At 41.3% G+C, this 17527-nt stretch overlaps 1 protein-coding gene across 2 annotated transcripts; it reads right to left on the minus strand.

Annotated features, from left to right (window-relative positions):
* Positions 1–4046: 4046 nt before the first annotated feature.
* On the minus strand, positions 4047–17221 carry socs5b (suppressor of cytokine signaling 5b). Of its 2 annotated transcripts, XM_067473917.1 has the most exons (3): positions 16430–17221; positions 12093–12174; positions 4047–11330 (listed from the first exon to the last, which is right to left on the minus strand). In XM_067473917.1, exon 3 carries the CDS (start codon positions 11309–11311, stop codon positions 9620–9622), a length of 1692 nt encoding a protein of 563 aa, XP_067330018.1. In that variant the 5' UTR covers positions 11312–11330; positions 12093–12174; positions 16430–17221; the 3' UTR covers positions 4047–9619. The 2 variants fall into 2 exon arrangements, with proteins under 2 accessions (XP_067330018.1, XP_067330009.1); XM_067473908.1 differs by lacking the exon at positions 12093–12174 and having other exon boundaries at positions 16430–17219.
* Positions 17222–17527: the final 306 nt, after the last annotated feature.

Raw genomic sequence — 17527 nt, forward strand, 5'->3', positions numbered from 1 at the left:
CGCCACAGACTTGGCGGAAATCCAACGCTAGAAGCAGCGGCGGTGTCTCTTACTCACTCGCTGTCCTGTCCCTCTCTCCGTGCTCTTCCTTTTCATCCTCGTCTTCGTGCCAGTATCACAGGGATCCATGCGGTGTGTATCTGTGCTGAGCACTGGACTTAGCACTGTGTGTGTGTGTGTGTGTGTACGAGAGGTGAAGGAAATGAAAAGCCTAACTAGTTCACAGATGAGTCAGAGAGTGTTAAAGGAGTTTTCACCGCACACTGCTGCTGAGTTCAGAAAATGGGGCTGTAAAAATGTCCCCACATACATTTCTGATATTTTAAAATCTATAAATATAAAAGCTCTTTAGCCAGCAGCTGGTTCGTGAGTTGGGTTTTTCGCCCTCTGACAGGGTCAGGATAGCTTTTTTTTTTTTTTTTCACTTGTTTCCAGCCTTTGTGTTAAGCTTATTAGCCGGCTGCTGGATTTAGCTTCATGCAGAAAGCCAAAGTTAGAAGGTCTTTTTCAGGGTCACCAGTCCTCCACTGGGTTCTGTAACCCATTGCTCAAACACTTCTCCTGCAAAAACAGGCCCACTACAAATAAGAAGAGTATCAGTTATTAAATTCAAAATCTCTTGTGTTGTACAAAGCGGGTAAGTAAATTAGCTCAAGTAACAATTCAGTTCAATTTAAGAACTAATCTAATCGGATTAATTATTAGCAAAACAAGATTAGAAAGACAACATTTCTAAATTTCCAATCTTATTTTAGATGAGGAATTTATATTTTATTTTCAGATAAATCTAGTCTAAAATTGTAAGTTCTTCTTATTTTTAGAAAAGCATTTAATAATGTTTTTCCTATTTCAACCTTTAAAATTAACATTTAACATAAGTGAACAATAACAACACTAACATCCTAAAGGTAGTGTCTACACGAATTTGCATAGTTCCAATCTGAATTATTATTTTAACCAATCCCCACAATTTAATATGTCACATAACCGCTTCAACATTTGGTACATTTCTTTGGGAAACGTGTTGCTAAATATGGCTACAAACACCAGCATCAACATCAGCATGAGTCTGAATCCTGTGCAAGTTTTAGTTAGTTCGTGTCAGCATCTATTCCACCAACTCCTTTAGAGTTTCATGACCACTCCCCCAGAATTAATGAATGTGTATTTCCATTTTGTCACATAAGAAGCCATTTTCAAATCAAACCAAATGTTGCCACATACATTTAAAAACAACTGATTATAGAGTAATAAATTTCATTGTGACCAAATGAGAGTGGCAACTAACAGAGACAGCATTTCTATAGCTACTCCTGCAACAGAGCAACACCACTAATGTTAGTCTTCTGCTGTCTCTCATGCTCTGTTTGTTACTATTTCTCAAAGCTGGGCAAAGTGCATAACAGCAATAATAGTATTTTTCAGATGTATGTGCTTGTAAGATTTTGAGTTTTTCTTCAGTAGAGTCATCTAGAGTATGCTGTGTGTGTGTGTGTGTGTGTGTGTGTGTGTGGTGTACACCAGATTAAACCAGATATATTGTCATATACCACTGTATAGCAGCAGGCTCTGTTCTCTTACGTAATGATTCTGACAGTACTATGACTTGTTGGAAAATCACATCATAAAATAAATGAACAAACTTTAAGGAAAACGATCTTCTACTGGGACTTTTTTCAGGCCATCGCTGCAGCTTGTTACTGGTTAAATCTGGCTCCATATTAGACAAAATATATTTTTTTAATAAAAGCAAAGAAATTTTCCTAAACGGAATTTGAAAGAAATGAAATGTTTTTTCAGGGTTATTTTTATTTACTAGCCATGACCCTCACCCATTTTCTCAAGCCATGGCACTTTTTCAATATTCACAATGATGTATGAGGGTGAAATAAGGCGAGCTGGCTTTTCCTCAAGGCCAGGAACTTTTGTGGAGCTTAGTTCTTCTTCCTGCATTTCTGCAGGATAAAAAGAGTTTAAATTAGTCCCGGGCCAAAGTTCTACTTCTCAGAAATGTCCCTCATGGGGGTTGTTGTGTTTTGCTTGCTACAAAAAGCAGTACAGAGTAACAGAGAGGTATCAACTTTAAAATCCAACTCTAACCATATTTTCCTAAATGTAAAACTACTGAATTCCCTTTAACTACTGTACTTCATAAGTACAGTGGTTTGACACTAAAACATTTCGCACTTTCCAACAAAGTCTTTGCATGTAGCAAATGTGCTAATAAGTGTCTTACTGGGAAAAAAAAAAAAAAAACATTAGCAAATGACGTAAAAGCAAAAGTTTCTTGTCAAAGAACAACAGACAAAACATTTATCCTGAAAGCAGCGTGATGCTTCTCACCCTCGACATGTGTTTTGATGCTGCTGCCAACGACGACTGCTTGCGGCAACTAGGTGTGGCCGGCAAAGAAATCTGGTGGCTTTGCCCTGCTAATAAACTGACAAGACCTTCATCAGCTGCACTTTCATCTTCCTCCTCCTCCTCCTCTTATCAGTGACCCACATCCCACTCTAGATTCCAGAACTTATTGCTGGAGTTATTGCTTGGTTTCTATTCTGGTGAGCCAGATACTTTACCAGGGTGCAGTATTTTTTGAGACGATTAATATGGGCGTCCTGTAGTAAGTTTATATGACATATATGATATTGCCCTCTCTCTGTGCTCTACAAAACGATTTCGGCCATGTATGGTAGCTCACCTTCACCCTTACTCTCCTGTGCGGGTGTCAATTATTCATAAGCTACCTTGGGTAGTTAACTTGAAACTGATAACCTAGATGCTATTTATACTTCATTTTAAATGAACAAATACTTAACTGGGAAGTTCCTGGCAGCTTGGTCGTGTCTGTCTGCATAGCTGCTGCTGGGCACAGTGAGGGGACTGGGTATGCCTGAGTGGGCAAGTGGGAGGGGGTTTGTCTATTGGGGAGAAAGGTTGAATCAGCAGCTGCACGCTGTAGGTTAGACCGACAGACGGCCCCAAAAGGTATTTGCTAGCTTTAATTAAGATAATTTCACTAAATGTTTTTCCCATTTGCAACGGTTATCATCTTCTGTATCATGTTACTGCTGCAAAGACTCAATTTGTCCATGCAATCAACCCAGATTTACACCTACAGCGGCTGAAACCGCCACTGTATGCAGAAATGAATACAATGGGCCACATTGGTGCGGCTTGTGAACACTTTAAAATTGTAGTTTTAAACATATAAGTGTTTTCGGGTGGTGTTTCTGTGCTTCTGGATGGGCCCAGGGCCCTAATTCAGGCAGGCCTCTCCAATTTATAGCTAGAAGACACCCACTGGTGAGGCAGCTTTTGCCCCTTTTTAGGGGTCCACAGACGGGGATCCCATTCATCCCTGTTAATCAAGCTGCCCCTTCCCTTCCAAGCCACAACTCAGATTGCAGCAGTAAGTTTTGCAACATTTTCCTTTAGCTGTAGAGAATGTGTGCAGACCCACTGTAAAAAAAATAAATAAAAATTGGAATCTCCTTGTTAAGGTTATGGCACAAGAACATGGCTTTTTATAAAAAGGATTTCTATTCTTTAGGTATTAGAATGTAAAATTTTAAATTTTCACTAGACTGCAAACAGGCTGCGTTATGTGTAAATGAGAAATGTTGGTGGGTGGGGTTCCTGTAAATGTATTAAATGTAAACTTAAGTATTACTTGAGCATTTAACAAAGAAGTGTCAATCTGTTATTTGGCTGGAGTGAATTGATTTTGGACCTTGGACTCAGGCAGAAGTGTACTACTGGAATGAAAGCTTAGATCAGCCAGTAATTTAAATGTGATGGTAACATATGGGCAAACAGTTTGAAGACAGTGGGTTATAGAGAGTGAAGAAAAGGGTATTTGGTATGTACTGAATGCTAAGCCCTTGGTTTCAGTGATCCATCACCATTGTCTCCTGAATGTTAAATGAAATTAAAACACCAAGATGTGACCTTGGCCTCTGACCAAAACACACCCTGACTCGGTGCCAGGACACCACTATAATGATATCAAACAAACAAACAAACAAAAAAAATCAAACTCAATATTATATCATGGGCCAGTGTGGATTACACTTAACAGTTTTATTGGGAATATTAAGACAGTGAAGCATAAGCCAAGCACCAAGAGTGACAGCTACAAATGTCGCATCATACAGCTCTTAATGAACAGGTAATACTGGAAAACAAGTCTTTTTTTCTTTAAATGGTGAAGCGGATACACACAGCAGACAAGTGAGATGTGAACATGATTATGCCATTTACACGCTCCAAATCCTACCTGACAGCAGAAGAAAAAAAAAAAAGGACACAAAAGAAAAAGCAGAAGGAAACGGAAACAGCGATATTCGTCTGACGATAGCTTGGTCAGCCTGTGGTGGTGGCTGTGCCCCCCTTTGAAGGGGCTCTTGTGATTAGTCAAAACGAATAAGGCAGTTGTGGGAACAGGGTGGTGCTGAAGAGGGGCAACCATTAGTTCCCATCATTGTCAAGTCCTGTTGCCTCAGCACCGACATCCACACAGCAACCAATGTGCACATACAGCATTAAAGTGACAGAGGATTGCAACCAATGTTACACTACACTCCATTGCATATTAGGGTGAAGTAATGAAAAATAATATTTTCCATACATCTTTTTTCTGTTTGCATATAGCACTTAACCCAGCTTTCTCAGATATATATATGTATATATATGGGAACATGAAAAACATTTTAAGTTATCTTGTCTTTAGTCCTCCAAGAGCTGAAACCACGAGTTGTATGTAGGCAGAGAATAGGGGGTAGTGGTGGTGGGGGGTGGGGGGTTGTCCTACTTGACCCAACCGGCCTGTTTCTCATCCATGACCAGACCCAGTGGTTTCTTGACACAAACAAGGCTCTCATAGTGCAGCTAGTGTCCTACTAATGAAAATAGAAGGTCAACATGATTCAATTGACAGCATTTTTGTTTTTTAAGAATATAGAATATACATGTAAACACCCATCTTTGTTCTCCCTTTTGGGTGGGGGGGCTGGGGGGAGGGGGTTTCGTTGATGCTGGCTAAATGTGGTCCATGTTCACACATCCCTGGCTTAGGTTGGGGTTTGTGGAAGGTGTGGGTGTGTGTCATTTCCTGGCCTAAAGCTGGTAGTAGAGGAAGCGTAATAGTGTGTGTGCAAATCGTATGTGTTGCAGACAGTAAACGCACCACAGAACAATAAGATGTCTACTCGTCAGGCTCCTATTACATAACTCATTTATCATACGCACAGTTATTTTCTTTTTTTCTTCTTAATCTATGGGTATTTATGGCAAACATGTGCTACAGTTAAAGTCAGATATTTCCCATAGGGAAAACTGTGTTGAGAGGGTCCACGGACTCTCCTTGCAAAAAGGGCCTGCCTGAGATTTAAAAAAAAAAACAAAAAGGAGGGGTGGGGGAGGGTTGGGGGCAGGGTGGTTTGAAACAAGGGCAGAGAGGCATTGTTCATAGGAGTCTGTGTCATCACCCCTCACAGTCGACTCTGCGTTCCCCTCCACTCGAACCCTCTGTGTGACTCTGTCCATACACAAAATATGCTCCCACGCATCTCTCGCATGCACCGAGTCTGCAGCATGGTGGAGAACACAACTCCATCGACACAGCTTGCCATGTCTGAAAAGAACTAAAAAAAAAATATTTCTATTTCTATTTTGTGAGGGTTTTTTTTTTTCTTCCTTTCTTTCAAAAACACCCTCAGAAAAGTGTCACTATCTTGAGCTAAGAAAAATAGAGTGCTGTCAATAAGTCTATAGACCGTTGGGCATTTATTTATTCATGATGTGACTATGAGGATATAGTGCTACCTCACAGCTTTAAGTATGATGACAGTGTTCATATGGTTCATATGACCTTGTGGGTGTACAGAGAGGGCATATAGTTAATTGCAATAACAATTATGACACATAACACTTTAACAAGACAACAACGGAGATCCAAAGCTGACTGTTCTCAATAATTTAAGTCCATTATCTGACCTCAGTGTTACTGAGGATGTTTTACTCTTGGAGCTTTTTGCTTTCAAAATGGCTGACAGCAAGACTAAAGATGAATACAGATAAAGGCTTTGCAGAACCCTATGACAGACACAGTGCAAAGTTACTTATGGTGAAGATGTTTAATCGAATACTATTACCCACATCTGCAAACCAGGTTCTGGTTTCAGTGTTGGTCTAAAGTGTTTGCTATAGATGCGGACTACATCCAATAATCTCATGTAATTATATTAATTGCTGGAGAATAGAGACAGCAAAACTGGAAATGTCCCTTTCCTAACACCTGCAAACCCGTCGAACACAAATACTCAATGGAAGCGCCGTTTACTTTACAAATCCCAAAGCCCTCTCTGAGAGCAGCAACACAACTCCCAGTGAGCCTACTCCATCTCTCCTCCTCATGCTCTGTAATGTTAACCTTCACCTCCAATTGCCTTAAAGAGCAAAGGTTGGACAAACTTGCCTCAAGTATACAGTACACCATCAACCTGTGATGTTGGGGTTGTGGCTAAAAGAAGAGAACAGTTTTATATTAAAAAAAAAAAAAAAAAAAAACACCTCCCTCAATCGCACAGCAGATCATCAGAGTCAAAATTTGACTCCGATTACTAGGGCGGAACACAAAGAGTAGCAGGATACTGCCAGGTAGCACTGCGATGGACAGACGGCAGTGTGCAAGCTAGTGTGGTGTGTGGTCTTCAGATATATCGTCTAATTAACAGCGTGGCTGCTGAAAGTCCACATGCAAGCAATGCAAAGGTCAGCATTTCCCCCCTCACACTCCTGTCCATCTAACGCTATTCACTTGCAGTACTAAAGTACCGTACAGTACAGTACCTTAACTTTCTGGTTAGTACAAGATTTGTCAGACTTATATGTGACCAGTAGGTAAATATAAAATAAAGATTGCTTAGTAAGATAGGGGAGATAATTTGTTACCAACTGCATAAATGTTGTATTTAAAGTTGAGTTTTAAAATACAGATAATACACAAGAATGTTGTGACAATATAAGAGCAGACTACATCTTGCACACTAGTATAGAACCAGCTTTTACTTGTTTGCAACATTGATACATAATTTAGCTTAACTGTAACACCACTGAATACTCCATTAGTTCAGTGGTTAATACACACATCTGTATATAAAAAGCTTTTATCACAGACTTCTATAATAAAGGGCAAGAAAATGCATTGATGTTTGTTCATGATTCATCCCAACTGATAAATCTTAGCATATGTGCAAGCAAGCCGATAAAAACAAGTGCACATACACACAACTAAAGTACAAACTAATTTGAGAACTTCACAATGATGATGATCCCGTTTATGTTTCATCATTTATTATAGTTTTACATTTTACCTGCAGGTTTTTCATTTACATACTTTCTAGTTAATTGAACTTCTGTTAGAAAACCACATAAAGCAAATCTTGTTTTGTTTTTTTGTGTTTTTTGCCCCCGATCGTATCCTTTCAGGCATGTGCTTGTGTTTTATTAAAAGTTAAACTGACTTTTAAAAGCCAGATCATGGTATTTGCTACTAATTAAGAGTTTGAACAATCATTGGTTTGCTAATGCCAGCATCGTTTAGCATCAGTACATTAAAATGCTCACAGTAAAATGGTAACATTCACGCCCTCTCGTTAGGATTCGTTTTTCAAGTTGTTTGCTTGCATGTGAGGGCTTGTCAAACATGAGTATCTCGCACTGAAGTCTGCTACACCAGGGCTGGCATTGGACCCTCTAACGATCTAATTCTAAGAATAATAATGTGGCATGCATTAGTGAGTGAGAACATGACAATAAGATGTCATAGCACCACAATTAGTTTTTCCTTTTACAAACGTGCACCATAAGTAAATGAGCTCAAAGCTCATGCACCTCTTCATCATTATCACTCTTCAGTCGCTTTTGATGGCATCTGAGTGCACCGTGTTGAAACAACTACTGTTCCTGGTTTGGACCACAACTAAAACAAGTTAATTTTCTAAAAAAAAAAAAAAAAAAAAAAAAAAAAGGCACAAGAGTTACACTTTTTCTCCATGCTGAGAACACAACAGGAATTACCGGACAGCCAGCAGTAATTCTGTCCCAAGCCACACAGCTAAAAAATACGAGATTACTAAAACCCTTTGTGTAAGCGTGGCTGTAAATACAATGAGATGAGGGGATATATACTAATATGTTGTAAAGTAGGGGGGATCTTTGTTGGTGCAGCTCAAGGCTAATTTAGGAGAAAAGGGAAACAACAAGTCTAATCATCAGAGTTTTAGTATGACATTTTTAAAAGTGGATTCTTAGAAGAAACCATGTGTTAGCTGTCCTCTCCATTTATGGTCTAAAACGAAATCACAGTCATGTTTAAAGGGAGAAACTTTTGAATTTTCATCGATTGCATCTCAATTCCCTCAATTCTTCAAACTTATTCAACATTCGTCAGCATTCCTTAACAACCAAAGTGCAAATCTAGCCAACTTAGATACACAGAGCTTATAGCTTTCTGTACAGCAGATGCCACCAAAAGATGCAGACTGAAGGAAGCAGGTGTAAAACTAAACAATATAAATCAATAACAATTCCATTAAGACACTAGACTGCTTACATGCAGCATGGTGTCCGTCTGCGAGGAATGAGTTGGGTGCACAATAATGTGCACAGAGGTGAAGTGCCTGTGGCCACTGAAGAACTGACTGAGTGCTTTGACAACTGTAACAATGGCAAGATTATGCAGAATATTTGCTATTTTCAATCTGTCCCTCCTGACTCAAACACAGTGCTGCACAAAGGAAATAAAGTTGAAAAGTTAGGCTTGCTCACTAAATAGGACACCGTAGAGTGATTTATTCATTACTCACCATGACTGCTTAAGGAGGAACTGGTGTCCTTTTCGGGACTAATCTATAGTCCACTATAAAGCACTAAATTTCCCTGATGTTCTGTCTTGAAAACAATACTCACAGAATCTCTCCCTGTCTCTGGTTTGGCTGATGCTCAGGTGGATGCTTAGAAGTACAAGGAAATGGCAAAGAACGTCTCCTGTGTAGCTCTGTCCATAGGACAAACCGACTGCGGTGTACTAATAGCACCTCAGGATGCCCTCTCAACCAACACACACCATAAAATCGTCTTGGGAAGGCTCCACTATGTGCTTTGACAAGCTAAGAAACCCAGTGACAGAGAAATTACAAACTGAATTGTACAACACAGTAACGTGTGCCTTAATAGAAATTAGGGTTGAACAAGGGAAGCATGCAGGCAGGTCTACAGGCAGGTTGGTGTTGTGGGATCGGGCAGCACAAAGCAGGAAAGAAAAGACACAAAGCACCGATAATTGTGCCTTACAATCCTGTCAAAACAACCTATTCAACACAAACATGTGCTTGCCAGTCAGCATTATAGTGAATATAATCATATGTATTTTCTGTGATGTAGGTGATAACTAGAACAAAGATTAGAAGGAATCTTGTATAGCTTGTTACATTTCAATTCCATCCTCCACCAGACAGACAGCTATGTTGGTATAGACTCTAAATGGCGGATGAGGAATTTTTCAGAGTTCTATAATCCTGCTGCAGTGTGCCTAACAGCAATGGAGAAGCCTGGCCTATTTGATTTTGAGTGGCGGTTCCCTCTCCAGCCAGCGAACTCGTACTTTCTGTTTATAATGATACTCCTTGAGGAAGTCTTGCAGGGCAGGGGGTAGCGGCAGAGAGCCTATACCATCGTAAGTGGTCCACCTACAGATGGCGGCTCGAGCTAAATGCTGCAGGCCAAAAGGAAAGGTTCGATGAAGTGGCGCTGTAAGCAGCGGCTCAAAAAACATGCAGGCGCTGGGGTCCTTGTAGTGTTCCAGCAGTCCTGTGACGGTGGAAGAGTGGAAAACACAAGGGTCGTGGGCATCAAAGCTGAAGTTGTGGTTCCACTGCTCGATGCGTGCGTGCAATGAGCGGTTGTAGCGGCGGAAGCTAACGGAGAAGAGGTAGTCCTCCTGGGCCGAGTCACGCAGCAGAAAGGTGCCCTCTGGTCGTCCATCCAACAGTGCCTCCGCCTCATAGCGGTCCATAACTCCCCAGTAGCAGGGCAGAGCTGTGATCTGCATCAAGTCCGGCACCAGACAATGAATGTAGTCTATCTGGGTGTGAACCTTCCACGGCCCCGGTTGCTGCCGGCTCAGGTGACCATCGCCAGAGGCATGCCTCTGCTTTGGCCTCCTGGCCTGTAGACACAGGGTGGTTGAATCCTCCTCTGAGTCGCAGTCCTGGGCTGATGGTGTAGCTCCCAACACCTGCCCACAGGCCCCTGAGGGTACTGCACTCACAGAACTGCTGTTCCCTGATGCCCGACCATCCCCGGAGGCCTCTCCCATGCAAGGAGCCATCTTTGGTCCCAGTTTGTAGAGAGAGGAGCCTGACACTGAGGCCTCCAGGGTGTGGATCTGTGCATTTGGTGGTGGGTCCACACCTTCCTCGATGCTAAGTCTGCGGCGCTCACGTAAACGCTCCTCTTCATCCTCAGGAGATGGGTGGACCGGGTCAAAGGCATCAAGCAGGGCAGTAGAGGAATGCGGACTAACCGGTGCTGTGTGTTGCTTGATCAAGTGCCACTTGTTAGCAAGGTCTGAGCCTGGTGGGAAGGGGCAGGTCTCCAGCATGAGCTCTGTCAGATGAATCTTACGTTTGGACGTGACAGGGTTCTTGGATGAGCGGGAGCGTCTGCGAGTGGGCAGGGGTAAGCATAGTCCTACTGTATCACTTAACCGCTGGCGCAGAGAACGAGCATTCAGACTATGTCCTCCAGTTACAGAGTCACTCATCTCCTGGATGGAGCTGACTCCATATCGCCTGTCTCTACGGTTCCCACTCCCTCGAGAACGCCCAGAGCGTCTATCAGCCTCCAAAGAGCTTTGTGTTTTGGTGGAACATGAGTGTTTTTTCTTACCCCCCCACGGAGCATGACGAGAATATGAGTCTCTCCGGGCCAGGGGAACGCCTCCTGATCTTCCCCGCACATCCTCATTGTCCTTGTCAAAAGTAATCTCTACTATCTGAGGGATGTCCGACACACAGTTGTGATGGCGACGACCTGGCGTTACTATTGGAATTGGCAGGAGACTTCGTGATGGGCTGGAGGCTCGTGATGCCTGCGCCTCAACCAAGCCGCCTCCTTGTCCAAGATCCACCACACAGTGAACAGCATCTGCCTCAAGTCTGCTTTCACTGGGCAATGAACTGTTGTTGTTAAAGAGGGTCTGGCATCTGCTCTTCAGGTTGCTCCACATGTTGCCCACTTTCTTCATCAACAGTAGTCCCTGGGACCTGAATGTAACAAGAAACAAAACTGACTAAGTCACAGGTGAAGAGACACCAAAAAAAGCCCACATTTAATACTCAGATGCAGGCTACATAAAGAATGTCCTACATTTAAATTCCCCAGACTACTATGTATCTAGTAATTAGACATGGTGAGAGTATAACAGGGCCAAAGTGTCTGAGAGGTGGCTGAGCTTGAGCAGTTGGAACAGCAGAGCCAGGAGTTGCCAGGCAGACGTGCAGGGACACAAGGCCACAGCTATAAATGAACCCAGGATCTGCTCACAGCTGATCTGCTGGTATGTACTGTATTACAGAGCCAGTCTAGACCTGACAAAAACTTTCCCCGTAACAGCAGCAGGCAGGACACATGTACAAGCACATACACACTCACATATGCCGTTGATTTATCACTCTACTAGAATTTGACAAGGATTTGGAAGTAGCAGCACCAAACTGTGTTTGAATTTTACAGCGAGCAAAGTCACCACATTTAGGTGGCTTGCCAAACACAAAACCTTGAAGGATCCAACAATGCAGGTTTTAATTCCCCGTTTCAGGTACTCCTTCTGGACTTTATGGATTTATTATGGTACACATTCTGGTAATGCCAGTTAAATCAAATCACTGTTGGCATCAGGTGGATGGGTGAATTAATTGGCAATATGCAAAATACCTGACACAAAAAAAAACAAAAAAACATTGAAAGTCCTTGCACTAAGATTTTGTTCCTAAAGGTAAATCTTCCATTAAGTCTGAAGGACATACTTGCTATTTCAACCAGATTCTGAGAATTCAAGGAGACGTCCAGCTCCTGGCAACATGTCAGCCTGCATTGAGACTTAGGATCCTAATATTGATAAAGACACATATAGATTTGCATGGTCAGCTGTGAGAAACAGGAAATCAGTTTTCAGCACATGACTGAGATGGAACGAAACTGAATTGCTGAGGGTAGTTCAGAGGTTATCATTTACACAGTTAGGACATTTCAGCCAGACCCTAGACATAGTTATCTTACATATTGACTTGCTTTGTAAAATTTGACAATGTCTCTCCACTTGACGGTATTTAGAGGTTGGACACACACACACACACATATATATATATATACACACACACATATATATATACACACACATATATATACACATTATGTGTGTGTGTGTGTGTATATATATATATATATATATATATATATATATATATATATATATATATATATATATATATATATATATATATATATATATATATATATATATATATGCGCTTTCAAACCACCACTGCTCCCATCACTAAGAGGGACATGACTCATGCACTGGGATTTATTTCTTAATTTTGTATTCCATATGCATGTTGACAATAAGCTTGTAAATGTGTTTGAATTGTCTGGACTGTGACACATCTTATCCCCTCAAGGGCTGGTACTGACTATATTCCTAATAATTTGCTGTTGGCTTGAGATAACCAGTGGTAACCTAGAACAGATTTAAAATAAATATCATCCAAACAACATAATTTAAGCACCAAACTTTAATTTGGCAAGAGAACAACGGGTTAAGAATTCTTTCCCTCATGAATTCTGTTGTGGAAACGTCTGCAATTCAAAGTTAATTAAACTTGTGTAGTACGTCAAGTCAAAATTATAAATCATATAACTTAATTTAAAATGGTTCTCATTTCACCAAGTCGACTGACAGCCTGCAATTTCATAATTGTGGAGGTCTGCAAATGCAGTGGTTTTTGAGAAGCCAGCTTTAACTAGGTGGCCTATTGTAGGTTACTGTAGGCTTTATCAAGTGGTTTAGTGCTACCTGCTGTGGCTAACAATGAGTTTGCTACTACATTTGATAAAATTACACATTTTTGATGCAAACCTTTTTCTATATTATGGCCACATACACAGTATTACAACAGTCTGTGAAAAAGCAGATGGGTTAATTATTTTTAATTTGCTAGTATTGGTATTTCTGTGGCTACTGCTGGTAGGGTGGCAGTGAGGGTATGCTGAATCTCATCAATGTTTGGTGAAAATCGAGGTTTGCAACGATGTGTGTTGCAGATTCTCACTAAGAAAACTTGCAAAGATGCAAATGCAGACCATGTTTGTAATCAATAACTACAAAATTAGAATTTACAAACATGTGTGAAGCCTGTGTTCAACGTTATGGCAGCAACTACTGGCAAAAGCAATTTCATAATTCCTTCCGACTGTGAATACCACAACACAAGACAATTACTTAAATCACACAATGCTGTCACTCAAGATTGCTATTAGTGTTTCTGCACATCCTTATTCAACATGTGGCCCCACTGAACTCAAAAAATATCTCTCTTTTCATTTCCCAATTTTCATGTAATTATTGTCAATTGATCGGCGTGGCACTAAAAATGTTTTCTGTCAATAAATGTAAATACAATTACATTGTTGAATGTTAACTGTTGTATACTGTGACCACTAGCTGAAAACAGGTGTTAGTACCCCACCAAAAATATGGACAGAGCAACAGTACAAGCAGCAGTCACTGAACTGGTTCGACAAAGCACTGCAGGTAGGAAGAGCTGACTCCAGATTTAGATGACAAAAAGTCACCAAGGTAAGCAAAACCTCTTATTGTGTCACTTCTGTCATATGGAAATCCAGAGCCACCTTGCCCAGATTACGGTTCCTTAGATGTTGGCAAGTACCCACCCTGTGTGGACCTTAGGATGTCCCAGGGATTCACAACTAACGCTGAACTAATTAAGTAAAGCTTTTTAACTTTACTTTTCTTAATAATAAACTGAATATTTTGGGGTCCTGGACTGTGGCCACACAAAAAGACATTTGATGACACCATCTTTGTGTTGGAGGATGTTGGGTTGGTCAGTTTTCATTGGGGAAAAAAAAAACTATGGGTCAAACTATTGTATCTCTTCTCTTCTTCTGTGAGCAGTCTTACTAGCCGCAAAATAAATTTTTGCTGATCTGTAATTGTACCGCCAGCATGAAAATACTGATCTACAAACTAAAACTGCAGGCTACCACCCTGCTGTTTTTCCACCAAGATGAACTAGAATCAAGGCTAATGTTATATCAGTCACATCACGAGAGGGTGGATTTTCCATCTGGGTTGGTGTGTTGCATCTCTCAGCTTGCTAATCGCTTCTAAATGACAAACAATCAAAAGTGCCAGAAACCAAGAAACATGGGTTGAAGGGCCTAGGTTCTCCAAAACTTTGTCAACTTAAGGATGCTCGCCACCATTAACTAATAAAACAATTACTGTAGCTAATAGACAGTTATCCACTATATCAGTGATTCATGCTGGATCAACGCATTAAAATTTGTATGTATTTGTCTGATCCTTTAAACAAATGAAAAGAATTAAGAGGTTGAACTTGGGGAAAAAAAAACATGACAAACAAAACTTTTAAGCTGCTGAAGTTTGTACTATGCCCTGTGTACCTGTTAGCATGACTTAATCCCTGTTAGAGATCAAAAACCCCTGGAACTGTCCCTAACAGCCAACAATAACAATACTAGACGTGTCGGACCAAGCAAAAATCAGAGCATCCCAACCTTTCAGTGCATTCAGATAATGCAAAAAAAGTGATTAAAAACCAGTGTGTCTCAGAACCCTGGCATCAGACTACTTGCAGCAATTGCACTAAATGAGACCATGTAACAAATGCACAGTAACTGCACGAGACCGTTTTAAAAATCCAGTTGAAATCTTAGAATTTATGAAGCTTCGAAAATAAGAGGTTCAAATGCATGTCTATGGCCGAGCAAAAACTTCCTTGAAACACATCAATGAGAAGATCCCCACCAAGAGTGAACTCTGCTCAGTTAATTCATGAGTGATTATCTTAAACTATAGCTGTGCAATACAACAGTCTATGAATGTTGCAATTGATAACAATGGCTACACACATAGTACAATCCAGTTTGCAATCATTTAAAGCTGAAACTGAACTAGGCTACTTCTGATCACCAGCGGCCCAACACACCCATTCTCCCGGGATCATCTGATCTATAGGAAGGCTGAAGAGAAGTCAAGGGAGGATGTCTACTCTGTATAGACCAGACCCGAGATAATTTGATTTTTGTAGCTTCTCACATTCTGAAACATTAGGTTGGATTGCAGAAGGCCATATAGGATCAGTAACAACATAATTATTCCTATCATTAAATCTCAACAAATCAAATTTTAGATATACATATTAATATAAGGAGGTGTTTTACTTAACAAAAGAGGGTCAGAACTTATTCTTTATGGAGGCAAATGTGCATACTTAAACATAGCTCTCAAACTAATATAGCAGGTTTGTAGTTTTTTCAAAACCCTATTAAACAATAAGATGAATTCACTGGAAAACATAACGTGTATTTTAAAATGAACGCCGTATAGTGTTATAGTGTTAACTGTCCAAACTTCCATCTCCATTATCAAAGCTGTCTTTGTTTGAATATGATACCGGTGATACATATTCGTTTAGCGTGGACAGCGCAGTTCCGTTCTACAGGTCACAGTTATGTCTAATGGCAACACAAGACGCAAACTAACTGAGCTACAGCGTTGTAATTACTGCTCTATATAAATGGTTGAAAAGGCCTTTAGATTTTTGGAGGCCCCGCTTTCCCTGGTCCCAGCCAAGTTAGCGTTAGCTGACTGGCTAACACGTTACCCATGAACCGTTACAAGCAAACTCGCTACACCGCTCGTTGTAGCCAGCGTTTTAGTCACGAAGATAACGTTAGCTGCGTCTACGTTTGTCAACGCGCTCTGGGTGGCTTCTGCCACATCCGGCGTTGTAATATTTCTGCTGCTTTCTATTAGTTGGCAACAAGACACGGCCGTCCTAACGTTAGGGTCCAGACCCATCTAGCTGTCAAAAATGCTAATCGCTAGCAGCTCCCACAACTGGAGGGCTCCATCGTTTTACTTAGCTTCGGCTAACCATCCAGCTAGCGAGGGGTTAGCGTGTTAGCTTGTCAAAAATCGACAGAAAATTCCCACAAATATAAGCCAAGTTGCGCTGCGCGGATCAAATGTGCTCTGTTGACAAAAGCGGCATGCGTGACAAGGAATGGTTTGTTTCTGGAGTTCAAATCTTACCCTTGTGCCTCCTGAAAGCCCTATTCAACAGCTCTCTTTGTCTGCAAAAAATGGCTATTAAGAGAAGTCTGACATATATCCCCCTTGCGGACCACGGTGTTGGATGAAAGCACTAAAGATACCGGGACACTTGACGGTATCATCCCGAATCTTTTTATATGTATTAACCAAACACTAATCCAAAAAATTGAAAGCCTGAGTCAGTTTCCGAGTGCAGCGATAGAGCGTTCTTCATCATGGTGGGGGTCTTCTTCTCCGCCGTGGTCTCTGCTGCTTCTAGCAGCCAATATGACGGCGGTCTCAGCAGACAGAGAGCCGGAGGGGCGGACGGTGCTCGACGCGAGGAAGCCCGACTGACAGCGACTCAGTCCAATGGAGGGAAGACAAAGGACGTCCACTTCCGACGGATCATGCGGATAGGGAATGCCCCGAAGCTGGCTCGTCCTAACGGGCGTCCCGGGTCACCAATGAACGGAGAGAGGAGGATGAGGCTCTTCCATGGAAGCTACTTGGAAACGTGGAGAGGTGAAGTGATGCTGGTGGCGTCCAGGTCCACTGACTCACCGGTGTCAGCCAGGTAAGACGGCCAGCAGAGGCTCTGCCAAAGAAGTGATTGAATACACAGGACAAGGTTAATTTCACTACTTTAATTTCAGAATACTTTAATGTCTGGAAAGTCATATGAATGTAGAACCAGAACAATCACACCACTCACATCATTATGCCTCCTGTTAATATTAAACCCAAAGCTGGATTTACCAGTTGGAAGGAAACTGCTCTGGGGAAATGCGCAACACTCAGTGTCAGCTGGTTTGTATTAATTCAAATTGAAACGGTTTGGATATATGCACCCTTAAAGCACAATAGTAACTGACACAATAAGGCCTTAAGATCATGGATGAATTACTGAGCAGGCGTACTGGGCACTCACCATGGTGCCCAAGAGGTCAGCCTCAGTATGAAGGGCTGTTTGTGTGTGCAGTTTAAAGACAAACTGTATACAAAGTAGTACAAAATTTCAAAAAAGAAACACAATGACCACAAATCGACATGAAAGACACAAACGACCATAAGACATTGGAAAACCAAAAACAGACA

Source organism: Channa argus, chromosome 1 (assembly GCF_033026475.1).
Source record: "Channa argus isolate prfri chromosome 1, Channa argus male v1.0, whole genome shotgun sequence".
NCBI classification, from domain to species: domain Eukaryota; kingdom Metazoa; phylum Chordata; class Actinopteri; order Anabantiformes; family Channidae; genus Channa; species Channa argus.

What these genes read in the sequence shown, in the direction of transcription:
- socs5b (XM_067473917.1), bottom strand. Translation starts at nt 11,311, where the DNA reads ATGAAGAAAGTGGGCAACATGTGGAGCAACCTGAAGAGCAGATGCCAG.